The 13,522-nt window shown below is 43.6% G+C and overlaps 1 protein-coding gene across 2 annotated transcripts in view; it reads left to right on the forward strand.

The window, feature by feature from the left end:
- The first annotated feature begins 453 nt into the window (after positions 1-453).
- C11H10orf90 (chromosome 11 C10orf90 homolog) overlaps positions 454-13,522 on the forward strand; it is a 66,020-nt gene continuing 52,951 nt past the window's right edge. For both annotated transcript variants that reach the window (XM_030031470.1, XM_030031472.1), the window contains exon 1: positions 454-680. In XM_030031470.1, the coding sequence (XP_029887330.1) occupies positions 515-680 (166 nt within the window). In that variant the 5' untranslated portion in view covers positions 454-514. The remainder of the gene's footprint in view (positions 681-13,522) is intronic.

The raw sequence follows: 13,522 nt of genomic DNA on the forward strand, positions 1-13,522 counted from the left end.
AGAAATAGGCGCAAACCCACGTGCGAGCAGCATACTTGGGGATTTCCTCTTAACTTTGCTCAAGAAGCACTCAGGAACAAAGAGCCCAGCTTCAATATTTAAGTCAAGAAAATGAAACATTCATGTGCTGTAGCTAGATATTGTTGCTGGAGCCAAACAACCCGCGCCTGCCTTAAGGTTGAGGATGCACAACTGAATTTATACTCTGGCTGTAAAACCTGCATTTAGGGACACAAATTCTAACCAATCAGACTAAATAAATCAGCAGGCCCAGGTTTTATCATCACAGATAACCCTCGCTAATCCAGCAAGCTTTTCCTGAAGACAAAGGACAAAATGAATTGCTTCATTGGAGCTGCCTGAGCAGCATGCTAATGCGGGGAGGTGGAAGGCATGAATTATTCATGCCCTTGCAGCCTGAGCGGGCAGATCCTGGCTTTCCCTGTTACCATTGCAACAAGTGGTGGCTGGCCCAGCCGCGCTCGGGCCGTCGCGCATCCCGCAGAGCCCCGAAATGCCTTCTGGAGAGGGAAAACCTCCGTGCCTCCGCTGCGCCCGACACAGCCGGCTGGATTTTCAGGTTAAGCCTTATGCAAAATGGACCCGGGAAACTCAGTCTTTTGTAACTCAGATGTATTTGACCATAAACTACTCTTCTTGGAAGGCGACGGGTTGCTTCGGTAAGTTTGTGCAACTTTTGACGCTTTCTGAATCGGCTGCAAGCTCTTTTTGGTTTACAGTAACTGTGACGTGCAGCGTTTTACCAGTCTTTCTAAAAATAGTCTGCGTTCTTTTTGCTTTTAAAATGAGTTAAAGAAGCCTAAAAAGGCATGCAATATCTTTATTTTTATCTCTACAAAATATGTAAACAGTATCTACAGTACTGACACTAAAGTTACTATCAAGCCTTCTTAAATTAACTTGTGTTATTTAAATTTTCAAGTCCCTGTAGCACACTACTAAAACCAAATCTATTTATGATCCAGGTCTAATTTCTTGCAACCAAAAGTCAGACTAATGTAATTCAGTGTCAAACTGGAGCATCTGAAAGAATGTGTGTTACTTTTCATAAGAAATGTTGGTTTGTAAGCGTAACTTGTGTTGTTGCTCTTTATTCAGCTAAACACATTTCCGACTGGGTTGGGAACAGGAACTGGCACCTGCATAACATTCCTACCGTGCATTAACTATTTTGCTGCATCATAAAATAGTTGAAAGGCATTGGTAACTTACCCGATTTTTCTAAGGATAAGGAGGAGATCTATTTCGTATGTAAAGCGTATGGAAGTGATGAACTAAGGCTAGGTTTACCACCTCTTTGTGAGGTGAAAAGCCTCAAAATGTTTTGCTTTATTATTCATTATCAGTATACCTACCTAAAATATTTGTTTCAATTGTTTGTCTGATTTTTCTTATTTTCCAGTAGTGATACTCTCATTGCCTGAGAACTCTCAGGTAACTCACTACTTGGCACAGTTATAAAAATTGATATAAATAATCAGCTCCCAAGAGCAGAAGCCATGGATAGGAGCATGAATATGAAATGAATCATGAATAAGTTTTGATTGTGGATAACAAGGTCTCCTTCTTTTTCTTTGTTTGTTTTTAATTACATAGTCCAGATTCTGCTGCTTCTACTTTATTTTCTTTGTTTTGATCATAAAAGCATTTTATTTGACATCCAAAAGACAGCCAAATTTTGAAGGGATAAAAGTACAGCATAATGATATCTAGTGCTAACAGTAATTAAATGCCCTATGTTTTAAGAAAAAAACAAGAGGTGAAAATAGGGATGTGTAAATAACAGGAGATATGCAAACAATGGATGTAATCCTGCTCTCCTTAATCATGGGAGTAATCCTTATTCACCTAAGTAATCCTGTTGGTTTCAGTAGACTCACATCAGTAGGTGCTGTAGCATAAGGCCCATATTTTTCAAGGAGATAACAGTGTCTGTTTTACCTATTTTTTCTGTAATGCAATTTTAGCAACACAGTTTTTAGTGATGTGTTTGAATGCATTAGCGATAATATTAAATTAGACTTTACCAAATGTCTATTTTGCTTCTAAAAGTATAAAAGAGAAAAATGGAATAATGTATTAGATGTGTCAGTAAGAAGGTACAAACCCACATATGTTATTAGAGTTGTGCTTGCAGTGGAGTAGCACTGCTCACCCTGTTGACCATGTTTGTAGATTACTTTTTGGTACATGAGGTATATAAGCTTTGCCTCTTTTAGGACAGGATGCAACTCTAGCAAAGAATCACTATGACACCCGATGTCTCAAAAAGTACATTTGGGTCTCCATAAAAGTGATGTTGATAAATATTGTTCATCTTTCTGATTTAAATACGTGGGGTTTGTGGTAGTGTCCGGTGAATATTTTTATTGCTGTTATGGTCTCTGATCTTGCCAAAATAACACCTGCAGTTCTGCCTTGGGAATAATGCGTTTGTGTAAATATTGCAGTTGTGTTACCCTCCTCGGCAGCCCAGCTTGGCACTTCTGAGCTTTCCACTCCAAGACCACATAGGGCTGCCCTGTAATCCAGGATGGGGCTTGGCAGCACCTGTGTGCCCTTCCCCAGGCAGTGCATCTGTTAACGAGGGAAAACTAATTACTTAAAAGCTTCTGGTACAATGGGGTTGAGAGGTATAAATAGTCATGAACTGTTCCTGGTGCTCTGCAAGCCATCAGCCTGTGTTTGCGCTGGATGCCAGCAGTGGTAGCGCGGATATGAACGTTACCCTGTAACTATTGCAGTCGTTGCTGTGTTAAGATGCTTCCTCTGTGGAAATATTCTCTTGTGTGCACCCTGAAGGGGCTGAAATAGAAATGAAGTAAAAATGCAATTTTCCAGATGGCGTACAAAACTTGCACTTCAGTGTAGTTGGTATTAAGTACCCGTTGGCTTTTTGTTGGTTGCATTGAGATACCGAGAATGAACTGATTGTTCTTTAACCAGCTTCGTTACACGGCAAACGTTTTGGGGGTTTGTATTTGCAAATGAGGTATACTACATTATTAGTATCTATTTGCACAGAGATATCGTATGGGAGCAGTTTAATGCTGAGGCTACGTGGCTCTTATGGACAGTAGAGTGCTGGAGGCAATAACGTGACCAGTGCCAAGAGGCTGGAAGGGCGGACTGGCCGCTGCTGCCAGGGGAGAGACCGGAGCGGCCCTTGGCAGCACCATTTCTTTTCACTTACTCCATGCATTACTTTCACTGACTGGGTCCCAGCAAAAGCATTAAGTCTCTCCAGGTAAGTCGCTTTCTGCCCCCTGCCCATGGGGTCAATTCCTAATCCTTGGAGAACCCCACAAGAGCTGGTTGCACGTTAACTTCAACTTTATAACCACAGTTTTGAGGGTACTTTTTTCTACATCTGTTCTCCTTCGCTGAATTATAAAAACAAATCACGCACAGCTATTTTTGGTTAAGGATCTCCTTCTGGCAATGGGCAGAGGTCAGGTGTCCATTTTAATTTTTACTACCTTTTGTGAATTTTAGAAGTGGCGGTTCACACAAACTTATTGAAGTGTTTTTAAAACTTGGCCAAAAAAAGTGCTCTAGTATGGTTCAGCTCATTCTGTATCAAAAATCATGTGTGTGGCCATTTGGAACGGTCTAGGTTTTTTTTTTTTTTTTCCTTTGTGCATACAAACTACATACAGTAAGAGGTGTTTTCTGTAATCCCTGGCATGTCGTTCTCATGTCTTTCTTCATATGAGGATGCCTGTGTCTCCTTGCTTCCCACCCAAGGCAGAGGGCAGGGGGATGCGTAGTCTCCGCTATTTCCCCAGGTATAGAAACTCTGTGAGAGCAAAGCTATGGGTGTGCATGCTGCGAGCGACGGTAAGAGCAGGTTCTTCGTGGTTTGGCGGCATTCCCTCCTTTGTGTAAGACGTGTTCTGCTGTTCTTTGGGGTTGGTGCCACAAAGGCGGTGCATTGTGGCTGTTCTGCCTGGCTGTGGGCACTGCTGCGGTTGATGGACTTTGCTGCATCAACGTGGAAGCGTGCTGAGGTTTCCTACTCAGGGCTCGCGTTGCAAAGCTCTTATAAATGGTAGTTATGCTGGGCTAAGATACTTGAAACAATACCAACCTCCAGTTGTAAGCCCAAGTAATGCACAAAATAAAAGCCAAGTTTTAAAGTACAGGTAGAGGAAATTTTCTAGCTGTTGTTTTGCAGCTGTGGCAGAGAAAGCAGAAAGACTGGAAAAGCCAGCGTGCAGCCCGCACAGCGTGCAGATTGAGCAAGGTCTGGGAGCGTGGCCCTGGGAAAGCCGACTGCTGGCTGAACACCAGCCACTTTACTGGTGCCCCGGGTCGGAGGCACGTAGAAAACTTAAGCTAATGTAGCACGACGTGGTCACTGGCTACGGAGCAGAGCCTGGAGCAGCAGACCTGGTCCGTGGTCCAGCACGTCCTTGTGACGGGACTTGCCACCTTTGTGGTGTAGGACCTTGGGGACAGCAGTGCCGCGTGCGTGACTGAGGAACAGTCTCCAGCAGAAGGGAACCACAAGACATTGTGGATGAGTCAGTTTGGTCTTTAACCTTAACAAAAGACTAAACCAACATAACTACCTTAATTATATGCTTATTAGTAGCTGCCTGGTGGCTTCTAAGTGGAAAAGCTGAGTTGGTACGACTATACATATTAAGTACGACAGCAGAGGTAAAGTTGCAATGCAGATGAACTTCTTTTTACTCGTTCTCCATGTGTTCCTTTGCTGTAAATCCCATACTGTGTCTGAGAACAGCCAGGCCTGGAGGAGCAGCAGTCCTTAAGCCCTTTGCGGTCCAGCCCAGCTCCAAGCTGGTATCTCCCCAGCGCATTTTTCAACAGTGTTCTTCTTTCATACAACGTTGCTCTTGTTTCATGTGACATTTCTGTCTCTCTGTCTCTCCAGAGAGGGAGAGGTGAGCAGAGGACAGTCACACTCAAGCCTCTGTGTGTGGTCCCAAGCCCAAACCTGTCTCAGATTTCCATCGGTGATGTGCAACATGCATTAATCACGGCTGTGTGATGGTGTAACACGTCAGTCACACACCTGACAGTCCACCAGGAGCAACTGGAAAAGTTCAGCATAAACTACTGTCGGGCATACGGCAATGACCACTGTGGATTTTGAACATGCGTAATCTTTCCTCCACTCTCTGCAAAGTATACACAGCCTCTCGCTGAGTGTTGTATCCTGGCTTGTTGATGGTGTGTTACCATTAATAATTGGGGTCCTGCACAGGGATGTATCACAAACAACTGAAAATATGTCTTCGCTGCCTTTATATAAACCTTTCCTGATGACTAAAGACCATCAGTGGAGGCTTTATAAGGGGCAGAGGATGTAATGGTGCAGAATAAACATACAATAAACAGTGATGAAATTGGCTATTGCCAGCTATTTTGGCCATCTTTTGGAAGGTGAGTAATTGAGTCAAGAGCATATAGATACAATTTCCCTTGTATCTGTAGTATAGCCCAGGATAAACGTATGGGAAAAAAAGAAGTGTTTTTAACAGCAGAAGACTGAGCAGAAGATAACGCTGGCTGCAGTCCTCATGGTTGGTGTGGAGCATCTCTGGGACTGCGTTTCAAATCTATCTGTTTGAATTTCGTTGCTTGCATTTATTTTTATACTTCTATCGATCTAGACTTCTAGTGTCTCTTAGAGCCGCATACATGTAAAATAAAGCTAGGAGGTCACGTACACAACAACCGGGCAGGTTGGGGAGGTACCTTGCACAGCTTGGCTCAGAAGTCCCGATGGCGAAGCGAGGGCAAGGCAGGGCCCATGGGCACACGCGGACAGGTACTGTCTGCAACTCTTCTGCCTACTGTCTCTTCTGAAACCGCCAGCTGCTGCTTTTCGGATGCTGAGAAGGAGCCCGCTCTCCTCTCCATGTCAGCAGCGCAGTGCTGGTGCAGCTCTCCTCGCATCCAGCATTTTGGCCACGTAGATGAAACAAATACATTCACAGCTGTCAGATGATTGTACGTGTAAATCAATCCTACCCATAGCTCTTGTGCGTAGTGAGGGCTATTTTGGAAATGCATTTAAAATGATTTTTTTAAATTTTTTTTTTCAATAATATCAGGCTTTAAAAGGAAAAATTGCCCTGCAAAGTCTTACAGAAGGAGGGCTCTTTTTTTCCTGTGTAGTCACTTTTTGTTAACAGGTCCCCTTTAGGCTAAATTATACTGAAAACAAGGTTTTATCAACAACTATGTGGCTGGCTCTCGCTTTGCTAAAATTTCATTCAACCATCTTTTTGCTCATGTGACTGAGTGAATGAAAATGAGACACTCATTAAATTGAAAGTGGGTGCTCACCTTCATTAATAATATTGTGCAGTATTGCAAAACCAGAAGAGCAGTCTGCAGCAAGGTTCCGTGCTAACCTGCAGATAAAATTTCTCAGCACAATTTTAAAAAAGGAATTGAAGCAATGTGATTTCATTCCCGCTTTCTACATCTAGAATTGGATGTGGATAATACAATGTGCATTGTCACACTGAGTATGATATACCATAGTGTGCATTGTGGATATATGTCTCATACAGTCCTTTCCATACAGAATAAAACGGTTGGATGGAGATACAGAACTTAACGGGAGAAAAGAAAAAGCTGCGTACCAAAATGGACATAGATTTAGGAGGGTTGCTATGGTTTCTTTTACAAAAATCTTCCAGCCACAGAAATGACTCTTGCAAACAATGCTGTATGTAGGTGTAAAGGAACATATCACACACGCAGCACCAGCCCATGTGTACAGGGGCAAGCACACCAGCGAGCGTTCGGTGCTTGGCAGGTGCCGAGCATCGCCAGTTCAGCCATTCCCTGTCCTCTCCTTAAAATTAAGTTGTCATAATGCAGACTGCCTAGTGGTAACAGCCTTTGCTTGGTGAAAAGGTGAGCGTGTAACTAAATCACCCTATCTGTTATTTTCCTATTGTATCCTCCTCTTTTTGCTATCTCATATTTCTGAATTTCTCAATGCTGAAATTTTTAGGGCAAATGCTGCTTGCTTCCTTCTTTTTTTTTTTTTTTTCTTTCTTTGCCTGCGTATTGCCTTGAACAACAGCTCATGACCTAGTTCTGTCTTTTAATTGCTACTGCAATATGAATTTTAATTCCAACTAGAGTCCAGATGTATTGAGGATATGCAGCACGTGTCAAGGCCAGTGGCATTTATCTTACAGGCCAGTGTTTCCCAGCCCTTTGAATTCAGGGAGCCCTTAACCTTTCTGGAAAAAATCTTAAACCATCATCAGTATTTCACTGTTGTCTGGTGATGGGAAATGGAGATAATAACTGTTAATCTAAATGCTAATATGTATTTTCTCTTACAGCTTAGTTTGTTTTACTGCTCTTTAAGCTTTGACTGAAAATATTAATGAAGATGAATGTTAGCCTTGTGCTTGCATCCTCCAGTGCCCAAGTGAACCTGGCCATGGGTACTGACAGTTTCTAGGAGCCCATCTCTGCTTATAGATACTTAAAATTTGCTTCTTTTCATGACCTTTTCTGGTGACTTATGGACATTGGTGGTGGAAGATGAGTGGGTCATCAAGAACTGTAGGTATTATGCATCTGGTGGAGATCATAACTTGATGAACAAGGTATTAGATTTAGTATGCTGCAAAAGCGCCCACTTTTTGGAACAATGTAAACTTTTTTCACAAAAATATCTTTATTTACTTCTCTGCACTTTAAAAGAAACACTAGCTATGTTTACTGCATTTTGAGCGTCCCACAGATTTCCTCTATCAGTTGACATTTAGCTGTTTTGCTTAGCTAAGATTTCCCTCTTTTGCTCCACTGAAATGGGTAGTGAAGGCAAGTTATCAATATGTTTTCTACTGACTGCTCCAGAAAGGGCTTAATTTTAATCATTCTATGATTGCGGCTTGTGAAAGACACTGGCATCCTTTGGGAGGAAAAAAAAAAAGCATGTATAAAAACATAAGCTGTTTTAGGTTAGATTAGGTCTTGAAATGGTGGGATACGCTAGTATTCAATCAGCATAGAGCTTTAATTGTTCATATTAAGGAAGCTGGAAAATGGAGAAAAAATAGCAGTTTCTGATGTACGCATAAGCATGCCCTACCCAAAACATACTGATATAAGGCACATGTGAGCCGAGTTTTGCTTTATATTATACCAGTTGACGTAGAATGCGGAAAAGGAGAGTCGATAATACTCTGGAGAGCCAGAGGAGGAGCAGAAAGCTGAGGGGACAGCCTCGTACAAGCACTGGAAATGTGGCTGGGAGGAGAAACCCAGAGAAGGACAGCACACGGGTGCGTTTGAGTTGAGCGCTGGTGAAAGCCGGACCTCGGAGCAGAGCAGCCGCCTGGGCTGTGGCTCCGTGGGCTCCTCCATAGGCAGTCAAGGCTTTGCATCATCTTGGGGAAGGTGCACGGAGGAGGACCCTTGTCTTCATCACTACAGTATCCTCTTTCCCCAAAACTACTTGCCGGACCCTCATGCTTGCTAGTCACTCTGCCAAGCAAAGCTTTAAAAGCACAGCTGCATCAAATTGTTATCACAGTGCTATATTACAGGTACGGTGTATACTGCAACTTGTTCTCACAGTAGACATAACGTTACTGCCTTATATTATTACTGATATTTGATACACGATACAACTATATTTAATTAGCTAACTAAAATGCTTTTTCTGCCAAAGATACGGTGAGCAGGAGGGAAAATCACCTTCTTGGAGATATGCCTCATAGCAGGATGACTAATAAAAGCAGAAAATATAGTCAGAGAAACAGAAATTTAGTACGTTAATCCCGAAGACCCCCCAAAAGCTGTGGATCCTTGTACTGAGATTTCAGAATACAAATGAGCTGTAAAATAAATCTCTTTTAAAGGAAACTGTCACGATATCACCTAAAAACATTTTAGAATAACAAATGAAATCTAAAGGTTACAATTAAGATAGCAGAAAGACGCTTCTGTGCTCAAAGGATAAGTACTTTTCTGTTTGGGAAAAAAGACCTTCTGTTCCTCACCCAAAAGGCTGAAGCCTTGCCTTAAGTGCAAAATTCAGCCGTGGCCCGGGGAGTCATCCCTAATACAACCACGCTTACATCGTCTCCTTGATACCCACATTCTCGGTGGCAACACGAGATCATTAAATAAGGTTTGATCTTCTTTTTGCATCCTCCGTGGAGGCAGGAGACCAGGTTTGTTGGCCAGCAATCTGTGTCGGTCTCTCGACTCATCTTTGCGCGGTTGATGGCAGTTTCTACGCTGCCGTGCTGCCCAAAGCCAAAACCTCCGTCGGCAGCGCGCAGAGCCTTCCACCAGCAGCTGAGCTATTAGCAATTGCTTTCATGTGCTTCTCTCCGGTGGGATGTGTGGGCTGACTCGGTTATTGTACGTGGGAGGAGGATGCGAGAGTGTGAGCCAAACGCCGCTGCCGGTCCCTTTTCTCTTGCAGGTGGAAAGATAAAAGGGCTTGTTGATGGGTCTCTGAGCCCTCTTCCATAAAACCGGGGGGTCTTTTCTTGCTCAGGGCCCATCAGGGGGCTGTGAGGAGGGCCCCCTCTTGCACAGCCTCTGCTGCTTTCACCCCGCGAGGTTGGCGTAGGGAGCAAGGGCTGCAACGGGGCAGGACCACGGGTCCTGCAGCGCCTGGTTGGGGCAAGCCTGCGGTTCCAAAATCGTGTCGTTATCTGCAAACCTCCCCCTGAGCAAACGGGACTGCACAGGGAAGGCTTGCGGGAAGCATCCAAGGAAAGAGGGCTGGGGGAGCAAAAAGATCCGAAAAAGCCCCGTGGGGGGAGAAACCTGAGGAATAGCTCAGCGAGCTGCAAGGAAACTTGTGCTCCTGTCTGCGTTTTAGAGGCTGGTGAACGGCGTCCTGTTCTGGGTCTGTGAGAAGCAGCTAAGGAGAGGGTGAGCAAGGGGCCTTTCCCCATGTGCTGGGACTGCCTTTCCAACCCTTCCAGCCGATAGATCGTCACGGCAGGTTCCTGTGTAATGACTTAGTCTTAATCATCTATGCTCATTTACTGTCTGGATCTTCAGTGAGCTGCTCTGCCTCTTACATCCAAATTCCGCTTTATTACTTTTAATGTTGTTTCTCTTCCCCTTTGTGCTCCTCAGGTAGCAACTGCGTTTTAGCTTGTTTTCAGAAACCAGCAATAATATTTCCTGAGACGATTACTTTCTTGAATTTGTTGTTCTGGTGTCTGACACTTCCCGCTCGTGTAGAGCTCTCCCTGGACTCGAGAGTCTCTCTGCAGTACATGTATCTTGAACACAGTTTATTTTAATCAGGGTTCCCAGAATTCGGTAATACTTCAGGCCAATTTCTACAGTAAATCTGAACACATTCAGCAAACCCATGTGCAGCCAGTGATCAGACATAATTGCCAACAATTTTGCACCCACAGAATCCTTGCTTGACTAACATTCCTGGAGCCCCATCTTTCCCATCACCATTTCAAGCAGGAATCTCACAGTTGCTAGGGGATGGAATTTTTTATGCACTTATATATGAAATATTTTTAGCATGAAGTAGAGAGTTACCCATACAGTTTTCTGGCTAATATTTGCTGTATTAAAATGGAAGGACCAAAATGCAGTGAGAAGCAAATCTCTAGAGGTCCGGAGGCCAGGTTTGATACAGGTACTATCCAGGCATTCAAAATATTACTTGAATCTGTGTCTGCTGAACTTAACTGGAGCTCTGACAATTACAGACTGTCACAGGAGACTTCCACTTCTACTCCTGACTCAATTACCAAGTCTCATGCTTCTCATAATATTACCATTGCTGTAAATAAAGTCAAGTTCATTCTCCTTTTTCTTTACTATTCTAAGGAAAAAGCAAGTGGCTGACTTCTACCACCCAGCATCGAATTGAGCCCAAGCCTCAGAGGAACTCTTGGTTGAATTTGAATTAAATATTTTTTCAGCAAAGTTGTGGTTATTGATGCACTGAATTTAAAAAACAAAGCCTCCCATATTTATTGCCCATTCCCAAATTCTCACTATAAGAGCACTTACACATAAAGGCTAAAAATAACAGATAGACCTAAACAGCTTAGGTCCCCTTAAAGTTTTACAAATGAGAATCTGTAGTAGACACGGTACTCTAGCATACCACTAGATTATGTTTAGTGCTACTGTATTTTCCATAATGCATTCTGTTCCTTATGCAGCCTAATACTTGTTTTCCTTTTTTGCCTATTCTTGCATGCTGAAAAGATGTTTACATTAGGCTGTTCGTGACTCCTGGTCTTTTTCCTAAGTGATTAGTTGATTGCAGCTCAATAATGTTTGAGTAGTTCAAATTATTTCTTGCACTTCATGTTTGTAGTGATCTGAGTCTGTCTATATACAACTTCTGAACTGTGTCCAATTCTGGGACTTATTAAATGTGCATGTGTCAGGCAGGCTCCACTTCCAGTGTAAGTGCTTTCCGTCTCTTGCTTCACTCCTTTTCCAACTGGGATTGCACAGGCTGATTGCAAGAAAGAGTATCAGCAGAGGATCATCCCTGGAAGTGCTCTCCTGTTGAAATGAAATTCTCTAAACCTGGGATTCCCAAACCGTGAAGGGCACACCATAGTGCTACTAGAATATTGAATGGGTTGCTCCCAAATGCCTTCGTAGAAGTACTTAACCGAGCTGCATGAGATAAATGCCTCCATACAGGCAGTATCTCAAAAAAATATCCATATTTTCTAGAGGTCCTTGCTGCACCCTTATGACTCTACCCCTCTTCCAGCTCAGGTGAGCTCCCCCTCAGACACTTACTTACCCCAATTAGCTGCAAGGCGTTCAGGCTGATGCACGAAGAAGTGGGATTGGATTTGACTCCTGGATGTCAAGGGTGGTATCGAGGATTGAGGTACGTGAGAAGTGGTAGGAAGGTTGGGAGATGGGAAATATTTTGAGGTCCTAGGTAGACATGTAAGGATTTGATATGGTTTAATAGCAGAAGCAGCAATTGATGCATACCTTGCACTTGTGCACACATGCCTCTCTGGTACAGAACATACATCTTTAATCAGTTTAACCAAGGATAATAACACAATGTTAAGAAACAGGCGGTAGTAGGATGGAAACCCCATGGAAGAAATGTGGTTTAGCAAACAAGTGTGTATTCCGTGTTACAGAGCTCAGTGCCACCTATGTTGGTTTTACAGCAGCAGAAGGGAATGTCTAGGCTGCATTTCTGGGTTCTTATTTTTTAATGTACTTTATTAAAGTACTTTTTGTAGTGCAAAATGCATGAGCAGTCCCTGGAGCAAAGAATTCCTTTTAGCAGTGGATTGCCTTCCCTATTCCTTTATGTGCTTTCTTTTATCCCACGTACCCTCTATTGTTTTACCTGGCCCACCGTCCCGCCTGGATAATGGGTTTGTTCTGGGAACTGGGAAAATACACTTCTGAATTTCAGCTCTGGAGTCCATCTCCTGTTTCTTTAGCCCTTTCATGAGCCATTTACTTATCACTAGAGAAACTAGCTGGGACACCTGACATGAAGGAGTGGGTTTGAGCTGTGGATCCCAGCATCTGGGAAGAAGGTGGGAGTTGAGATATGCCCTTCCTCTTAGCCCATCAGCTGGTTTGAGCCCTGTCCCCTCCGCCTCCTCCCTTTGAATCCTCAGACCTCTTGTCTCTAAAGCGTGAGAGCTTTTCCACTGGTTCATGGGACCAGGGCACCTCAGAGGACACCCCTGGCTCGGTGCTGAAGCTGGAAAGTGGCCTCTGCCATATTCCCTCTCCCCAGCCACGCACAAGGCACAGGCTCAGATCAGCTGGAGCAGCCCTACCCAGTAAGTAGGGCTGCAAACTGGGAGAAAGTCCTCAGCACGATGCCTTGGGTGGAATTCTGGGGCATGGTGGTAAAAGGGGACTGTCCATGCAAGAGGACAACTGCTACGTGAAAACGAAGCTCCTCCAAAAACCATAGCTCAGCATAGACATCCAACCTCCGCCGCGCACCGCCACGGACTGCACATCCCTGTGCCCAAATACACCATCATCCACAAAATGTCAGCAGAAAGAAAATGCCGTACTCACGTACTTATTTCACGCAGATTCTGCCGCTTTCTGGTAGGTGCTGCTGGGCAGAGGTGAAGTCTCTGTCTTTGAGAAAATAGTGCCATCACGGATGCTTTGTATTAAGAGGGCTCATTAACTCCACAGTGCTGTTTCTGAAGATGAAAAGTCTTCTTTCCACAGTGCAGGAGTTTTAACTGTGCCCTGGCTAAAGATTACCTCAACCTGCTATAAACGGAGATGTTTCACTAATTGGTTTCTTGGTTCATTAGCCAAATTGTGTGTATGAGGGAAATGGGAAAAGCTCAGAATGAATTTCCCTTGCAATCCTTAATTTAAATGGTGAATAATAATTTTGCGTTGAACAAAACATGTTATGTGATATGCAGTGGTGGAGTTAACTTTTTACTTTGGGATCATTTGCCACCCTTAAAACTTTGTGGGAAAATGATCCTCAGCTGTGCCTCATTCTGGCACGGTG

This window comes from Aquila chrysaetos, chromosome 11 (genome assembly GCF_900496995.4).
Source record: "Aquila chrysaetos chrysaetos chromosome 11, bAquChr1.4, whole genome shotgun sequence".
NCBI lineage: Eukaryota > Metazoa > Chordata > Aves > Accipitriformes > Accipitridae > Aquila > Aquila chrysaetos.